The sequence below is a fragment of the Mytilus galloprovincialis genome, chromosome 10 (assembly GCF_965363235.1).
Source record: "Mytilus galloprovincialis chromosome 10, xbMytGall1.hap1.1, whole genome shotgun sequence".
Classification (NCBI taxonomy): Eukaryota; Metazoa; Mollusca; class Bivalvia; order Mytilida; family Mytilidae; genus Mytilus; species Mytilus galloprovincialis.
Window position 1 is genome coordinate 62,000,357 of NC_134847.1, and position 18,876 is coordinate 62,019,232.

The following is an 18,876-nucleotide window of genomic DNA, read 5'->3' on the forward strand; positions in this document are numbered from 1 at the left end:
GCATTAATACTTTTAACCTGATGGTATTTTTTTATTGAAAAAATCCTATGCAAATCAAGTAAGTAAAAGAAAAAAATCCATGTTTTATTAAATGGAATCCAACCTTATATAAATAGGTGACAGAAATCAATTCCATCTAACCAAGCAATGATTGTAAAAAAAGAATCAGTATTTAGAAATTAGAAGGGCAAATGTTGCAAAAGTCATCAATTTCCAGGTCCTTCACAATTAGAATGTGATTTTTACTGGCATATAGGTTAGCTCCCCTGAATGCATTTGTTTTGATAGATATATTCCATAAATTTGTAAAACAATGATATGAAATTTTCTTACCATACCATCCATCAAATAGTGAAATTTAGTATCCAAATGAAAAACATTTGATCATAACATTTGAATTATTTTTGTCAAATCTTATATTTTTTGTAAGATCTTTTTTATTTATCAAGAATTTCCAAAATAGGTCACAGCTCAATTCAACTCAATTGTGTGTCCAATCAGAACCTGCAATGAGTACAAACACCCCCCTTAAAAACATCTTGCTGAACACTGAATCACAATTACTCAACACTCAAAAGTTTCAACACAGGACAATAAATCAAAACTTAGGTTTCTGACACAACAATGAATCAACAATCGAAAGTTTCCCCCCAGAACAATGAACCAACACCCAAACCTTCAAGTGATGATAAATGGTTATCAGTGGAAACAATACCACTCAGAAAAATAAACAATCACATGCTTCTATTTTCAACACATTAAAACTACCACTTGAAAGCTGCTGTTATGAGCTTTGGAGGCTGCCTCTAAGAGCACTTCTAGAGAGCATTGTTGGAGTTAAATGGGGATAAAGGGGTCACATCAGTTGGGAATCAGATATAGATTTAATCTAGGTGAAATCCTAACTTTTATTGTAGCTAATTCCATGCAGATTCCTTTCAGTATGTGTAGTGCTGGCTGCTGCTGTATGATGCATGACCAAACTAAACCTGAACAGCATGAAAAGCAAAGTGGTAAAGGCACAAGCAATGTATTTATAATGTACTGAAGCCTTCGAATTCACAAAATGTCTGCTTTATAAAAAACATCTTCTGATGAATGCAGCTTGTCATTTCATATAGAAATACATGTATTTATAAATATTATGCTAAATTAATCTATAACTATATAAGATTCAGAGACTTTTATACCAGATAGTATATTCATATATCATACATATTACATGTATTAATATGCACTCAAATGTATTATCTATACAAGATAAGCGAATTCCCCATGCAATATACATGTACATTACAAAAACATGAATTTGTACCTTTAAGCAATACTCAAGAGTAGCATACTTGTATAAAGCACCCATTAATCCAGTTAATTTAAAGTCATAGGAAAAAATTCGATAAGGATGATGTTTTACCTGTAAATAATTTGATCAACTACAGAGTCACCAACAATATAAAACGTGAGTAGAACAGAAAAAAAAGTGTTTTCTGATAAAGACACGTGAAACAAGTACTGGAAAACTTTTTGTGAGACTGAAAAAATTTAGTGGTATTTCAAATCGATCTATTAGGTATATCTAAAGAAAAATTTGAAAAGAAAATAAACTAGTCCCCAATTAAATAAAAAGAAGATATTTGTAGAGATGAAAAGTAAGTGATATTAGTCTAAATGATGTAGAAAAGCTGGGTTGTGTTTTACATGCAAATTATACCGTCGAGTCTTCTGTTAACAGTACAACTTTGTCATCAACTGCTCCATAATGAGTTGGTTCATTTGTTGTCAAACTCTGCTGACAGTAAAGCAAAGCAAAATTAGTGTGGACACAAATAGATGTCTAGCATATTGCAACATTCTTTTACAAATTTGTTGCTTGTAGTTTTTTTTCTTTCTATTTTTATTAATGCATAAGATGGGATACTTAAAATTCATTTAATGGGAAACAATGAAACTTTTCCACAGATTCATCTCCTATTGGTCAATATATTAAAACTTTTGTCAGTTCTATTATCCCATTAAATAAATAGCTATAGTTCTCTGTGTAGTTTATTCATTGGGAATTTAAAATTTCTTCTAATAGAAAATAGGGGTGAAAATTTGATTGATTAACTTCCAGACTTCATTTTAAAAGACCAGAAAGAATGAAAATTCACAAGAATATTTGAGAATTCAGTTATTCTGTCAAGATAAATCTTTTCTGCTGCTATTTATAAATGAAGTTTGATCAATTTTTAACTGATGACTACATTTTTTGAGATAGGATTTTTTTTATCAATAAAAGTTCATTCCAGTGCTCTTATCTTATGATTGAATACAGAACTTTATCTTTATATAAACAGTGACATCCTTGTTGCATATGTCCTTGACTTTTGGTAGATTGTTTTCTCATTGTCAATCTAATCACATATCCTTGTTTTATCTTTAATGAATGCTGCATGCATTTTGCAGATGCATTCTATTGCTTGTTCATTATTTCAATAAAATCTAGACTATTTTCCGAGTCCATAGCAATGTTTCCTCTTTTAAAATCTGGTCACAATTGAACCCTCTTGAGTGTACATAATTAAGACAATAATCAAGTGTTTTCTTTTAAATCAAAATATGAAGAAAAAGAAATTGAACCCATATAAAAAAAAGGGTGAAACAAAGCAACCAAATACCTTAAAGTACATTAAAAAATAAATCTGATGGCCTACCTTTGGTTTAAAATATTTCACAGCAGACATTTTTTATTGGAGATGTTCACATAAAAAATGCATTGTTTGTTAAAATTTTAAGGCTATTATGGAAACATAATTAGCATTATTAAGGTCAATATTTTATGCAATCAAAATAACCATAGGGTTAAATGAGATCAAAAGTCTAAATCGGCAAAGTAAACATGAAATATATATATGTCTCTGAAATGAATGATTTAAACCTACCACCTACACGTACATATATGTACATTATTCAATTCCATTAGAAAAGGGTGTATATCTTAATATTTGTGGTTTTGAATACTTTTATCTTGTCTTTCTGGTTTATTTTAAATTACAATGAAAAACTTCTAGTTAAAAGATTGAACTTCAAAAAATGAAGAAGAAAAAAAAATTTGATTAAAAAATATACATTTACCTGCATCATTCAGGTAAAATTCTTGTCAAAAATATGTATCATAAAGGTCAACTTTCAGTTCATTTCACATGTCAAAGTAGAAGGTGTTTATGTCACACACAAGATGTGAAAAATAAAAATTGATTTCCTATTTATCAAAACAGATTACCTCTAATATACATATAAATGTAAATCTTTTCCTGAGCATAGCTATAGGATACATTCAATTTATAAATCTTTAAAAATCTTTAAATAAATGAATATTGATGAAGAATATAAGATGCAAGGCACATCTTTAAAAACCTTTAAAAAAATGAATAATGTGGAAGAATATTAGATGCACTGTAAATTTTTAAATATGAATTATGATGATGAATATTAGATGCATGGTACGTTAGGTAATAATGTTAGTAAAGGTTTGTGATATTTTACAAGTAACAGTGAGATGGTTTGACAGTAAATGTGTATTATTCATAGTAAATATACAATCAATGTTGACAGATATACAGTAATGTATGGTTAGTAATAAAACTCACTGTCAATTACAACATGTTTTTTTTTTCTCTATAGGATACAGCATTTGTACAGAAAAATCTATCACAGTCTTAATACTGGACTTGAAGATCTCAGAAATTGATCACAATTGCAATGACATTGTTATTAATAAGTATGGAATGAATGGATAAGCTGACAAAGGAAATGATCCATGACTATGTATTTGTTTTAAAGAATAATGAACAACAATTCATTCTTTTTTAAAACCATATTTACTTTCAAATAAAATTAAATACCAAAAAACCAACAGGCCTAAAAAAAACAATTATCACTATTAATTCAATTGATACCATGTAGAAAGGAGTGAACACATTACTATGATGATTACCCTTGAAATTTTGAGTACTAATCTTAGTGACATCACATCATTTATTTAATAAAAAAATTAAAAAGAGAGGTATGAATACCATTTGACTCAGATGCATGCAATCCTCAAACTCATAATGTTTGTGTCCAATGATGATTTTACCACTCCCATATTTCACATTTCTTACTTTCGCTCCATTTCTTTAAATTTTTAAAACATTTCCTCTTCTAGCAAATACTACTACATTTGTAATCTATTGTAGTTCCTTTATCGTTTGAACTAATTTTCAAAGTTCCTAAAATTTTCTATTGTTCTTCTCTTATTTGTGCTTTAAATCATTTTGACCATTATTTTGTATATTATTTCTCTCTCTCTTCCCTTCTTGTCTGCCATTCAACTTTAAAAGCCCTATTTTGTTGTTTCAATAACATAATTTAAGCAATCTTTTTTTGCTGTAAAATGCCAACAAACCTGATAAAATTTATCAGTTATGCATTCAGATTTTAAGAACAATTGCTCTGACATGCAAAAGTAATAATGAGTGTATGAAAAAGAATTGACAGTGTAAACATTGCAATAAAATGACTGTATCCAGTTCAATCAAACGACCTTGAATAACAAAGAAGATACTCTAATTTTAAACCATAACAAATGCACAAAAGAAAGATATTTATCTCTCACTAACATCGCTTTATTTGGTGTTGAATGAACCAAGAATACTGAATTAAAACTCATATATATATAAATTTTAGTGTAAATTTACATGTTTGAGCAATCAAGTGATTCCAAATGGGCGCATGTAAACAACCCTGTGCTTTATTCTGGATACAGTCGATAAAGCATTTACATACATATAACCCAGCCATTACAATCAAAATCCCAGTACACACATTAGTAAAGCTTTATTTTAATATGGATATTGGAAGCCAATAATTTCTACCATTTAAAGCATTTTAGTGTTCCTGATATTACATTATTGTGTTTATTGATTTTTTTTCTGTCAGAGTATCCAGAAAAAATTTCCATAAAGATAAACATATTGTAACAGAAGCTCTGTATATTCAAACAAGCCAATAAGAAGAGAAAGAAATATCAGAATTTTCTTTTAAAATTCTTTCCTTCATTCACTGAAAAACAGAGGAGAGAATTTCCATGCAAAGATGAACAGAATATCAATTTAATCGAATAATACCTCCTGGTTTTTTTCTGTCACTTAAAATTCTTGTCACATATTATCTATGAAGGAAAAATAAAACTCAAGTCTACTGTACTATAACTACAAAAGTGTGATCTTCTAGGGTGGAGTAGTTAGTTTTTTCAAGATTAGGATTATTTTTCGATAAGCAACACTGCTATCCAAGATTAGGAGAGGGTTAAGTGCTCACAAATATGTTCAGCCCCACCACATCATTCATGTGCCTGTCCGAAGACAAGAGCCTGTAGTTCAACTTCAGTGGTTGCTACTGTTTCACATATGTCATATTTGTTTTTGAAAATTGTTTTGATATAATTCATTAGTTTTCTCATTAAAACTTTTCTTATTTCTATGATAAATGTAACAAATCATTTGGCTTTGACACAGTTAAAATTGTTGAACTGCATTTAGTTCCATTAACTCATTAGATTATTATTTCACTAAAGATCCATTCCTTCAAAACTGAAGATTTTAAACATCTTCATTCTACTGAACGCAGTTAACTCACAATTTTCAGAGATATAATTGGATATTGATTTGTATAAGAACCCATCAATCTCTTTCTTCAGTATCTATAGGACAGTCTCGTATTGAAATCAGTAAATTTATAAAATTAGCTGTAAATACACTTTAGTAGAAAAGAAATTTACAACATTTTACAATATTTTTTTTATCAATAGTCAGGCATGAATACACAAATAACCCAGGTATATCTGGTATCACAATCGTGCAATTGCATTAACGCAAAGCATAATATAAGACAATATAAATACAGAAAGCACTTGTAAGGATTTTATACAATTATTATATATTAACTCATTTCACCCTCTTCATATTATATTACATTTTGTGATCAACATATTCAAATGAAGTGATATTATTTGATGAAGCTATGCAGTATAACAATATTTAATGCAGCGGGCCTACTGACCTCTTCCTCATTTACTGGTCCTAGATCTAGTGGTATTTTCTGAATAGCATGTTTTAAAATAAATGTCATAAAAAAGTTTCTGTTTATACATACTTCTTAATATATAGTGCTTGATATAATTTTTATTGTGTAATTTTATATAGGTTTTTTGAAAAAAAAGCAAAGAAAAGTGCAATATAGGTGTTATAAAATGGGGGCTCTGAACTTAATTGAATGTTTATACTTTTACTTTTATGTGGTGGCTAAATAGTCCCTCTAAAAACACATATATTGGCGGAGGACATTTCTGGTAAAAAAAAATTATCTGCAAGTGGACCTTTAGTGCTAACATCATAGTCCATTATTTTAGGAATTTATCTATTCTTTCACGAGCACTGGTATTTTCAATTTTCCTTTTTAGTGAAAATTATATGTGTTGGTTTGGTTTAACATTAATTATATTTCAATTAATGTTGTTCAAATAAATAAAATAAAGAAAGAAAGGTGTAAATATGTCACATAAAGTAATATATATCATTTTAAAAATGTTTTGTTGTCTTGATATATATTTTTATGATTTTACTAAGGTATATATTGTAAACTTTGATCTTCTCTCAATTACACAAATGTAGTTAGTAAAAGAACATCATTTGGACTGTCGGATAGTTGTTTCATTGGCAATCATACCACATCATTGAAAATAACATTACAAATGCATCTGCTTAATTGATTATCATTGCAGAAAATAATATAAATCCATACACATATGTATGCTAATAAAAGCAGACAAAAAATCATGTTCAGATCATGTCAAGTGATAATAACATATGATAGATATCTAGTATATATTACAAGCAAGTATATCTTCTAAGAAAGATAAGAAGCCAAAAAACTCTGGTCACAATTACTGTAAATTCAGATATTTTTGCATTCATTTATTATTACGATTGTTAAATAATTGACAAAAATTGGGGCTAATTATTGTAATTTTTCAGGAAAAGCTGCATACAAGTTATGCTATCAAATTTAAAAGGATTTTTTTAATTTTTACACACATATACAGTCGAAAATTTCACAATAATATATACATTGCAAAATTGTGAATTTACAGTACTTCTAGCTTGTTTATAATTCATTACTTATTGATGGTTTACCTGTTGATTGCCTTTGTAATCATCAGCCTCAGCAGTATTATTACCATTACGTCCATTAGAATCTGTCACTGGAAAACAAATGTCCATTACATCATTCAACTAACATAACAACTTTAAAAAGAAACAAAATAAGTTCAACGTCTCTTTTCATGAAAAAATCTTCAAGAGTAAAAGTTATTTCAGTATAACTTATCGTAAGACTTGTTTGAGAAAAGAGTTGCAGGTCTTTAGGGCAGTTAAACTTCTTTTACTTTCAACTTTTATCAGTTTTACAAGGGGCATATGCCAATAATGATAGAAATTATTATATAGGTTGAATTGACTATTAAAAATGGGATCAGTAAAAAAATCCTCAGCTTCAATATTTCAGTATTTATCTTATAGTAAGAGTAGAAATTATGTGTATAAATATTTTTTAATATCTTCATATTGAGCGTTTGTTTTATTTATATCAACTATAATTTACAGAGTTGTGAGATTAAAGTTAAACATCAAAATTTGAGCATACATATTATGTGAGAAGAAAAGAAAAAAAGCAGAACTTTTGGCTTTTTAAATGTAAATAAATACATTTGTAAGTTAGAATTTGGGCTTTTATGGCAAGAGTCAGTCAAATAACCTAAATTTAAAAAAACTGACCTCCACATTTTTTGTGTTCCTATTAATATGTTTAAACCTGCTGTATTTGTTTGCACCTGTCCTAAGTCAGGTGGTTGTCGTTTGTTGATGTGGTTCATAGATGCTTCTTATTTTTCGTTTTTTAGATAGGTTGAGACCGTTGGTTTTCCTGTTTGAATGGTTTTATGCTTGTCTTTTTGGGGCCCTTTAAAAAGCTTACTGTTCAGTTAGAGCCAAGGCTCTGTGTTGAAGACTGTATTTTGACCTAGCTATAATGGTTTAGTTTTACAGATTGTGACTTGTATGGAGACTTGTCTCATTGGCACTCATACCGCATCTTCTTATATCTAATAATAATTTTCAAACAGACAAAATTAATGTGATATATATGAATATATAATCTAGGTTAAGGTACTTACCAAGTGTATAACCTCCTGACATATTATATATATCTTTTAATTAGATATTTACATACACATATTATTAAAGTATTTTAAATCAATCATTTTTTATGTCAAACATTTTGAGATAAAGAAATAATGAGTGTGATGAACACTGGAATGTTGTCAAATATTTATTTCAGCGTGGGCATTACATATATATATTGTTATCTACCCACCCCTCTTTAAATATTTACATATATTATGTAGCCTTAAGTAGTTTTTTTTGTTTTGTTTTCATTGCAATTAAACTTGTTAGTGTATGGTTGATGTGAAAAAATCCATCTGCAGAACATAAATGTATAAGAACAGCATATCAATAAAACTACCCAATCCTTAGTCAATAAACCAAAATGTTTAAAAATAAAATAGAACATTTAAGTTTAAAATCATTTAAGGAAAAAAATGCCAAGGGAATTTTGTACTTATTCACTTTGATGATGAACAAGATAGTTACTAGCTGATGGAATTATTTAAGTACTGTTCATTTAGGATTTACACGATTGATTGTTGTAAGTTGAATGGCAAATGGCAAAAGGAGTAGGTCCAGTAAGACCCCTTTTTGGCCCCAAAATATAGCAGTTTTACAAAATTGTTAAAATGTATACTTTTAGTTATTTACAGTAGAATGCTTCTGCTACATAAATATGGGCTGTTTTTGACAATACAATGTACATATATCGAGTACTAGCACCATGAAGTCATGCTAAATTACTGAAATCTTCACAATTCTAGCATTTTGGTTACATTTTAGACGGTTTCTGTGTAAAACGAAAGTGGCTGCATTCGTGTTCATCCAATATATTTAAACGTAAGATGTATTTTATGATAATACATAATATATATAAAGGTTGAGGATGAACACGGATGCGGCCACTTTCATTTTTGACGAAAACCATCTTAAAAGTGACATTTTTTAGCATATTTGGTAGATTTTTCATATTTGAGATTGAATCGGAGCATATTTAATGACTAAATCAGTTAACATCTTTCACATAAATAAATTGAATCAAATAAGATAGACACTTAAGTGTTTAAAAAGTGGTCAACATCTTTCGTCAGATCAACCTGAAATTTGAGGCCAAAATCGGCCCTTACCGGCCCTACTCCTTTCATGGCTTTACAAGACAAGCTTTATGGCACCATTGTACAGCTGCTGATATTAAAGTGTAAACAGCAAGACAATAAAATTGAAAATAGAAATGGGGAAAGTGTCAAAGAGACAACAGCTCAACCAAAGGCCAGGAAACAGCATTTATATTTTTAAATAAGAATGCTTCGAAATTCTTGCATTTCATACAAAACAGAGATGTATATCCTATTTTTACTTCTTGTCATTAATATTTAGGTATGGATCAAAGCTAAACCCAAAATATATATTGTTACTAGATGCATTAAACAGAGAGGTTAATGTGGGTAAAACATGTTCGAGAAAGGACTTGGTTCAAAAATAATTAAACAAGAATAATAGCATTTATTATATCATAGAGACATTTCTTTTTTAATTTTAAGAATCCAAAGTTAATACCCTGTATTCAATTATCAGAAGAAATTAGAATTCAAATTAGTTTAAGTAGGTAGACCTAGGTTAAGGGAAATAACTCTTAAAATCATCAGTACGTTTGTGTTAACCATTTTCATAAATATATTCTAAGCTTCTAGGTTACATAGATTATTTCCAATCTTTTTCAGATAAATGCTTGATACTTGACTTTTACAAACGCATAACTGATTTAAAGAGTTATCTCCCTGAACCAAGGTCTACTCCTTAAAAAGAGGAAATTACTAGTTTGCCATTTCAGGGGTAAAAAAAAGCTTAAATAGACTTTTATATTAGTACAAGTGTTTGAGAAGAGCCCTTATTGTATTTTATAATTCAGTGGCTGCTGCTGGTGACATTAAGACATCTTTCTGGCATGAATGTCAGAGAAGAGGGAAGTACACTTTTGTACAATCTACTTACTTTGACCTTCAAATCCAATGGGTGCTGGTGGTGGCATGGGCACTTCTGTCTGGTCATGAGGATTTGGATAAAGTGGTTGAGTGGATGGAGTTACCTCTAAAATTAAAATAATAAGGTACATGTAAATATTGTAACTAACTGAATTTTATTCTCAATTTCCAAAAATTGAAGTTTTTCTGAGCTTCTTTATATCCTTTTAAAGTATATCTTGAGGTTTAGACATCTCAAGACAACAATGCTGAATAAAATGATACAGAGGACAAGGATAAAGGTGAGTTTTTGAAACAATGCATATCAAGGAAACAGTATATTAATTTACCACAAAAGTCCACAAATTAGTACACATGTATGATGTATGTAATTAAAATGGGTACTGATTGTACCTGAAATTTTTTTGTTTTTGTTTTATTGACAAAAATCGTTCATCAGTTATTTTTGTCAGTTTAGTCAAATCAGTAATAATCCATTTTCCAACACTGGAATTAATATATAATTGATTTTTTAGAGATCTATTTTTTTAGTTGTTTGCCTTAGGAAGGACATAATATTTCATTGACAATGAAGAGCTAACAGAATTGCATGTGCATGAGCAGCTGATTTTTTCCGTTGAAGAACCAGTCTACAATTGGTGTGTAATAACAGAATCAAATCATCAATTGGCAGAGACTACTGGAGTAATTACTTTTTAATAAAATTGAAAATGAAAATGGGGAATGTTTCAAGAAACAAAACCAGACACAAAAAGAACAGAAAACAGCTGAAGGCCACCATTAAGTTTTAGACACAGTGAACAAATCTTGTACCAGGAGGCGTGCCAATCAGCTGACCCCTTATAAACAAAAATGTGTACTAATTCAGTGAAAATAGAACAATTATGTGGTTTTCATCCAGTATATTTATTTGAAGAAAAGTTGTACAAGCTTTTATCCATTCCATCCAATATCTAGTTCCTTTTATTTTTGCATGTAATACAATCGATTGTTCAAATACACAATCTGAGACATAAAAACCTCACTGATAACCAAATACATTTTGTTATAGACCATGAACTGTCACTGTGTTATTGAATCTGATTGACACTCTGCATACAAAATAGTTTATCTGTTACAACTTCAAATAAAATGTAAATCTGTGTTAGCAGGTGATTTCAGCATATTGATATGTGTGATATGTTTTATCAAATTTCCATGTAATCACTTGATATTTATCTAGATTAAGTTGTGTTCAGAGATAAAAATGTGAATGTTTTGGCAACGAATAAACTGTTTATAACAATATTGGAATTTCAGGAAGTATGAATCTTAATATAGTTTTATATTAATCCAGGTTTCGTGACATGGTTCTTTTACAGTTTACAATTATTGGATATTGTTTGTTTTTTATGATAAATCTGTCTTTCATTTTTTTTAAACAAAGAATCTATTTTGTATTAAGACAGGACATAAAACTTTCACCTAATTTATAAAAGACACATCAGTGATTATGTTATCTACATTGAGCAGTAGCAATACATAATCAAGTAATGAACAGTAAGGTGTTTATTCAAATCCAGTGTAAGACAGCATATTATAATAAATTCTATTAAATAAAAGAATGTGCACCAAGACACAAATGTCCCCCCCCCCCCTTTCCCCCTCCTCAAAAGAAATGGATGGACGAAATGATAAGACAGACAATCAAGGGCAACACTTATTGCCCTGTCCGGCTGTCCCCTATTCCTCTAAAATCTATGCAAATTACATGAATTAGCTATATTGGCATACATTTTTTAATCTAGTCCAAAACTCTTACATAGATGCACACATAAATTAAAGTGCTTACATTAGCTGCATCTCAATGATGTTAATAAATTCAGGGATAAACTTGAATACATTTTTTTAAGCAAAAATTGAGACAATTTCAATTTACAGCAAATTACTACAAAAATGCACCTTATTAGAGGACATTTAGTGACAACAACAAAGAGTTACTACTTTTTACTGTAAGCAGCATAGACAAGAGTTCATAGAACTAGGCACGAAAGCACACTTCAAACTTGTTTTTGCCTTCTTTAATAATACAGGTATTGAATCTTTATTAAACTAATTATTAGGCATACTGGACATATAACCTGAAAGCTTATCAATTAGAAATGTGTGTCCATCTTTGAGTTATGGTTTTTATCATCAAATCAATAAAAACGTCCATGCTTAGATTAGAATGAACAAGATGAACAGAATCACTTGAAAAAAACCAAAAGAAACAACCTAGACAAATACAATTGAATATAGTAGTAAAATATAAAACTTACTAGACATTCTCACATGTTATTCCCATTTATAACCTTTAATTATCATTACGTTAAATATGTCATAAAGCTTGTGAGGCTGTTGTCCACATCTCTACACAGCACCTACTTAGCACATTTAGCACCTGTATATATACACAGACAAGCTAAGTTTGTTTATAAAATTACAAACTCACTTTCAATTAGACATTCCAACTGATATGGGCACAGTTTGACTGTGTTATCTCCATATATTGGTAACCAGGTATTCAATCATTTCTTTATAAACATGGATATATTTTACAATCAAGATTGGTTGACTGCATTATAAGTATTTTACACATGATAATCTTCATTCAACACTTTGATTCTGTTCTCACCTGTGAAATTTTTCTGATGCAGTTATAACTTTCAGCTTTCATCAATTGGAATCAATGACAGGGAGGTTTTAATTTAGTTTAAACAAATTTATTTATAGTGGATTGGGAAACTACATGTAGTTATTACAACTTATATTAATCCTTTTCCCCTTTGTGAGTATGAGTGCTGCCTTAAAGTGGCATTAGCCTTCTCTTATTCGAAGTTTTCTATGTGCAAGAGATATTGCTCTATCTAAACAGATCTTAACAAGGGTCAGCCATTTATCAGTCCATTTTGATGGACTTCATCAATGTTTCTCAAGACCATACTCACAAATGGTGTCATAAGGGAGAGCCCAAATTAAGTCCCTGAAATTTTCTCCAAGGAACGGATTGATCATAATACAATATACATGTATATGGCAAACATTAAATCAAGGAGACCGGTGCATCATATAGGAAATACTGTCATATATACAATTATCTAATGACTCCTATCAATTTCAACCTGATACTCATAACTCCTCCACCCAATTTGATTTTTTTTTACAATAGTAATTATGATAATCTGATTTTTTTTAAGAATTATTTCCTCCAAAAAGCAATTATTTGTTAATTGATCCAATTTGAATTTTTTTAACAATGGTAATTATGATAATCTGAAATTTTTTGAGAATTATTTCCCCCCAAAAAAGCAAATATTTTTTAATTGATCATTTTTTACAGGGAAGTGTATCTTAGAATAACCTATAAAATGTTTTTGTAGTGAGGTACTAACAAGACTAATAGAAGATATCATATGAGCTATAATATTAATTAATGAAGACTTAGGTAAATGGTACAAAGATGTTGGCTTTTTTTGCTGAAATTGCCTCTATTATTAATTTATCTAGCAATTCATCTTGTAGTTGCATAATTTGTTCTTCAGAAAATAATTAATCTGAATTAAATTTCTCCAAAAATAAACATTGAATGAAAGAACATGTATGAAATTAAAACAAAAACAAATACTAACCTCTTACCACTATCTGATAAACTCCTAAACAATGATGATGTACAAGTCAGTAAAGTGAATTATTGAGATTACATGTAACTTTATTTAATTTTCTTCAGTGTTATTTTCCATCTTATTCTTACATGTCTTAGTAGTAAAAGAAATTAATTAGAAGACAACTGTCACTGCATTAAGAATAACCTCCTACTTTATTTTTTTTTTAATTTTTTAATACAGAAAAAAATCTTTTCAGAGGCACAGAGGCATAACATAAGTACAAAGACAACCAAAAATTAACATTTAGAGAAATTCATTTCAAACTGAAACAAGGTGATTAAATGTAACTTCAAGTTATCTTGGTATTTAAATACAGTCAACACCCTTTTTGCATTGTGGTCATAGAATACGAATAGAGTATGGTTTAAAATCAGTTATCTTAGTAGAACATGAAACACTTATAAGTATTTTAAGGCAAACACACCTTGTCATATCTGAGACTGTCACCTAATAAGTTATAACTATTGACCATTTGTGATGGTGGACCTACATATAAAACTTATGTATTGATGTTTAGCCTGCAGTTATAATCTCAACAAGCAGTTAAACCATTGTTATACAGATTAGATTGAGCTTTCTATAGGAAGTCATTTAATAGTGGACACACGTTATTGAGAAGCAGACTTGCATGTAATAAATATATACACGAAATGCAGAAAATAATGGTACAATGTATATATCATATCATTTTATGTTGCCATTCTCTACAAGAAAATTTCTGATTAGGAAGCTTCGTTAAATCATCATGTTTGTCATGAAACCTCCACTTCTTTACTATTATATATTCTTTGTTTTAAGGACAATATTTTAGAATTGGTTTGGATTTCTCTCTAGATAATAAATAATTAGCAACATTATTGTCAAACATTATTGTCTTCCAAACCTTATAAAATCATAAAAACTCAAGCAATGTTCCAGTGGAATTAATTTTAATGAAAATAGTTCATGGAGTTTTTCATTGTTTTTTCTAGTAAAAAAACCCTTCTAATGCACGTCTACTAAATGAGTAGGGGGAATATCCCCTTAACTTTCCTACTGTCAAGATTATCTTAAAGCCGTTATACATACATGTACAAAAACATTCTTAGGATTTTTGTTGTTTTTACATCCAGTGACCAACATTACAAGACTATGAATGGTCCTAAATTCAAAGTTGAATAAATGTGAAATAACTTACTGTATGTATGTGAGCTTTTCAAATTCATCTTTAAGGGTGTGTCAAAATCAATGAATGATCATTGCAATGAAGAAACATTGTCAGCTGATTAATGGAAACATCTGATACAGAAATATGTTATATCAGTATAATGAAGGTAAAATGAGGTAAAATATTTAAAGAAACAAATTTTAGTATTTCATATAAATCTAAGTGAATCTTCTCTGTAATTGTAGAAAATAACTAATTCTTGTATAAAGCTTTTTGTATAAAAAGATATAATTAGAAAATCTATAATGTTATGTAACTTTTATATAAGTAATAGATGTGAAATTCTTCCTATTTGACACTTAGCGACATAAATAAGGTTTGACAGCTTAAACTCTTAGAAGTATTTCCTTTAGCAAATATATCTAATTCTTTACTTTGTTCACTTAGAATTCTATCTAACCATATAATCGGATTTCCCTAATGGCCGTAAAAACAAGGTATTAAGTAATTAAAAATAGTAACCCCAAATTATGTAAAAATATAAATTAGATAAAAAGAGATTTAACCAACAGAAACTGTTCTTATAAAAATTAGAATTCTAAAAGTCATTTTGATTATTCTTGGGGTTTAAAATAGGAAACCCTAAGGAATTAAACATTAATTTACTCGTATGGTTGGACTCGAAATAAACATTTATAGACATCTTTGTTTTATTCACAAGGTTCGTAAACTTACAAATTTTGTTTAATGAAAAACATAACGTAACCTTAATAATCTTTTAATGTAATAATTCTATAACAGAAATCTTAAGTATTATTAAAGTTACCATAAATATAATGATAAACTATTTTAATTAATCAATAAAGTATTTTGATAATTGTTAATTCAAGTTCATTTTAAGAATCAAACTCTTTATTTCATATTTATGTATTTGATTAATTTACTCGTATGGTTGGACTCGAAATAAACATTTATAGACATCTTTGTTTTATTCACAAGGAGGCCACGAAAGAACGCCAACGACAGTCCCCCAAGTTGTCGTACTTAAAATACTGAGAAGAAACATGTAAACCAGAGAACAACAACACTTTAAACCCTTCAACGGGAAAGGGGAGGCAACTGCCTTAGTCTGCGCTTTCCCCCTCTTTCCCGCACAACATCAGGTAAAAAGCTATACATTTTTTTTTAATCCAAGAGGAGAATAGCTTTCCATTCAGATCAATACAATGGTAACACTTTTGAAAATTCTACTACAAGATCTGGGCTGTAGGCAGCTACTGAATGGGGTTTAATACTTTATTTCTGAAAAAGGGGCCAGCTACATGTAGGTCAATAACAGATAATAGGGCTCAATAACAGATTTTGTCAATCCACAATGCTATTGAAATCCATTTTAAGGTTTGTTAAAATGTGTCTGAATCTATATTATACATGTATGGAGAATATAAAATATTTCCCTGAAGAAAAAAAATCTGGCTCAAAATTTATAACAAAATGTACATGTATATAAAATACCTTAAAACAACAAACTTATTATGTTCAGAAGAAAAATTACATGTTGTAAATTCAGAAATTATTGCATACATTTATTATTGCGATTTTAAAGAACAGATGAAACTGCGAGATTTATTATTGTGAAATCCTGATCAGGTACATCTGCATACAAATACATATATCAGATATCAGAATGCTAGATTTATTATGATACGTTAGTACTCACCTTGTTGCATTATTTGCAATAATCAAAGGTTTTAAACCTTGAAATAATTTCTGAATATATACAGTATGTAGATAATTCTTTTCAACCAAAAAAGTTGGGGGTCTATTGCAAAAGGGTTATCTTAAGATCAATAACATAATATTTATTCACTGATCATTATCGAGTTATATGGACTACCCACATGACAATGATGACATTGGTATTAACTAGGAAAGTCTTAATGACTGAGCCATTTTAGAGGAGTTGTGCTTACAACAATGTAAATTTAGCACATAAAAGACAGACCAGAATGACTTGTTTACTTTGGCTGAAATGGACTTACAAAAATTGTGGTACTAGAGCAACACGAAAGCAGCAATCAATAAGCATTGAACATCTGATAAAAAAACACAAGTGTCAACTGTCAAGAGCTACATGTACATGTAGATCATCAGTATCATCCATTCCAATAGACAATCATATTAAAAAAAGATAAGGTATAATTTGTGAGACAACTCTCCACAAGAGACCAAATTAAATGACACAGAAAAAAAACATGATAAACAGCTAAAGGTCACCTTACAGCCTTTAACAATGAGCAATCCCCAACAGTATATTCATGTTTAATTTGCTTACCTTGTGGTGGAGGCTGATTAAACCCTACATCAATCTGTGCTGAAATTACAGAAAAATAAATTTGATAAAAATATACATTTAATTATAGTAATTAATAATATATATCATAATAACATGAATAATAAAAACTTTATTTGAAGTGACTTTCAATATTAAAACAATTTAACATAATATAATAGGGGATAGAGGATACAGGGTACATGTACAATGTATAAATATCAATATGGGCAAATACTCTCTTGCAGGGGAACTTTTGCTGATTACATGTACATGTAGACTTTAGTAACCCCCCCCCCCCCCACTAAAACCCCCATGAGGCTTGACTGGAGCAGCCCCTCTAAGGCAGTCAGTGGGCCCCTCTTTATGAAAAGTTCTGGATCTGCCAATGACAAGTGTCTGATCACATTGATCTGCATATTTAATTTACCAGTGTCAGATTCAAAAGGGGGTGGAGAGTCAGGAGTTGGAACCCCCCTTTTTTATCAACTTTTCCCTGGAACCCTTGAACTATCACTGGACTGGTACACAACTAATACACTGCTGTCACAAGACCTGGGTACCTACTTAAAACATATTGTAATTCTAACAGTAACAAACTAACCAAAAAAAAGACTAGAATTCTAGTAGAAAGTAGAATGACCATGACAACTACATGTAGCATTACTAGAGAATTCATAAACCATAAAAATTGTAAATTCAGACAACTATAACATGTATTATTAGAAAAAATGATATATGAAAATCTTTGCAATTTATTTTCTAACTTACTGTTTGTTTATAATTATAGATATATAATTGTTTGTGTGTTGTACACAATTGATTCATACCTTGATCTGCACCCTGAAGCTCAAACCCAATCGGTGGTGGTCTAGAGTGGTCCATAATTACTAATATGTGATTTTAATAATCCGTTTGCAATTATTTGTTTATAGTAGCGTTTACATGTGGACAACACCCAAATTATTGACACTGACTAACACAAATGTTAACAATGTAAACATCACAAATCATGCACAACAATGCCACAGTTCCTAACAAAACGGAATGACCAAGCGTTTTAACTTAATGGATTCAATTATACTGCAAATTTTAATTTGTTCCGTCACGGACATAAAAGTTGCCACACAAAAAATTCCAACTGTAAAGCGGTAACAGCAAACGCATAAACCTGTTTCCCATCTATTCCAAAAAAATATCCCCAAATGGGTCGTCTGCAGGTGGCGTTATTTTCTTAAGGTTTCACTAAGGACCAACGTCAGAAAACACACATATCACTTAATACTAGCATTAATGTATTGTCTTTTTACTGTTATAAAATGCGTATAAATTTCATATTTTACTATTTACAATGTGTTCGAGTTTTCAGTAAAAACAAACATTTGCAGAACTGAAAACACTTCACTTTTAGAGTTTTAGTCTTTTATCCAATGTGTACGTATGGTTTCTTCCTCCTTTCTTAGGAGCACCACCCTAAGTTTTGGAA

General features: G+C 29.7%; 1 protein-coding gene across 10 annotated transcripts in view; it reads right to left on the reverse strand.

Annotated features, from left to right (window-relative positions):
• Positions 1 to 18,607, reverse strand: part of LOC143048063 (anoctamin-4-like) — a 65,674-nt gene extending 47,067 nt beyond the window's left edge. Inside the window, exons 1-6 of one of the 10 annotated variants that reach the window (XM_076221493.1) lie at positions 18,221 to 18,607; positions 17,394 to 17,432; positions 10,236 to 10,331; positions 7,215 to 7,282; positions 6,082 to 6,120; positions 1,712 to 1,786 (exon numbers count right to left, since the gene is read on the reverse strand). In XM_076221493.1, coding sequence (XP_076077608.1) covers positions 1,712 to 1,786; positions 6,082 to 6,120; positions 7,215 to 7,282; positions 10,236 to 10,331; positions 17,394 to 17,432; positions 18,221 to 18,275 — 372 coding nt within the window. In that variant the 5' untranslated portion in view covers positions 18,276 to 18,607. Of the gene's footprint in view, positions 1 to 1,711; positions 1,787 to 2,693; positions 2,739 to 3,114; positions 3,136 to 6,081; positions 6,121 to 7,214; positions 7,283 to 10,235; positions 10,332 to 12,525; positions 12,764 to 17,393; positions 17,433 to 18,220 lie in introns of those variants that run through there. The other 9 variants (XM_076221496.1, XM_076221494.1, XM_076221498.1 and 6 more) reach the window with 9 other exon arrangements.
• Positions 18,608 to 18,876: the final 269 nt, after the last annotated feature.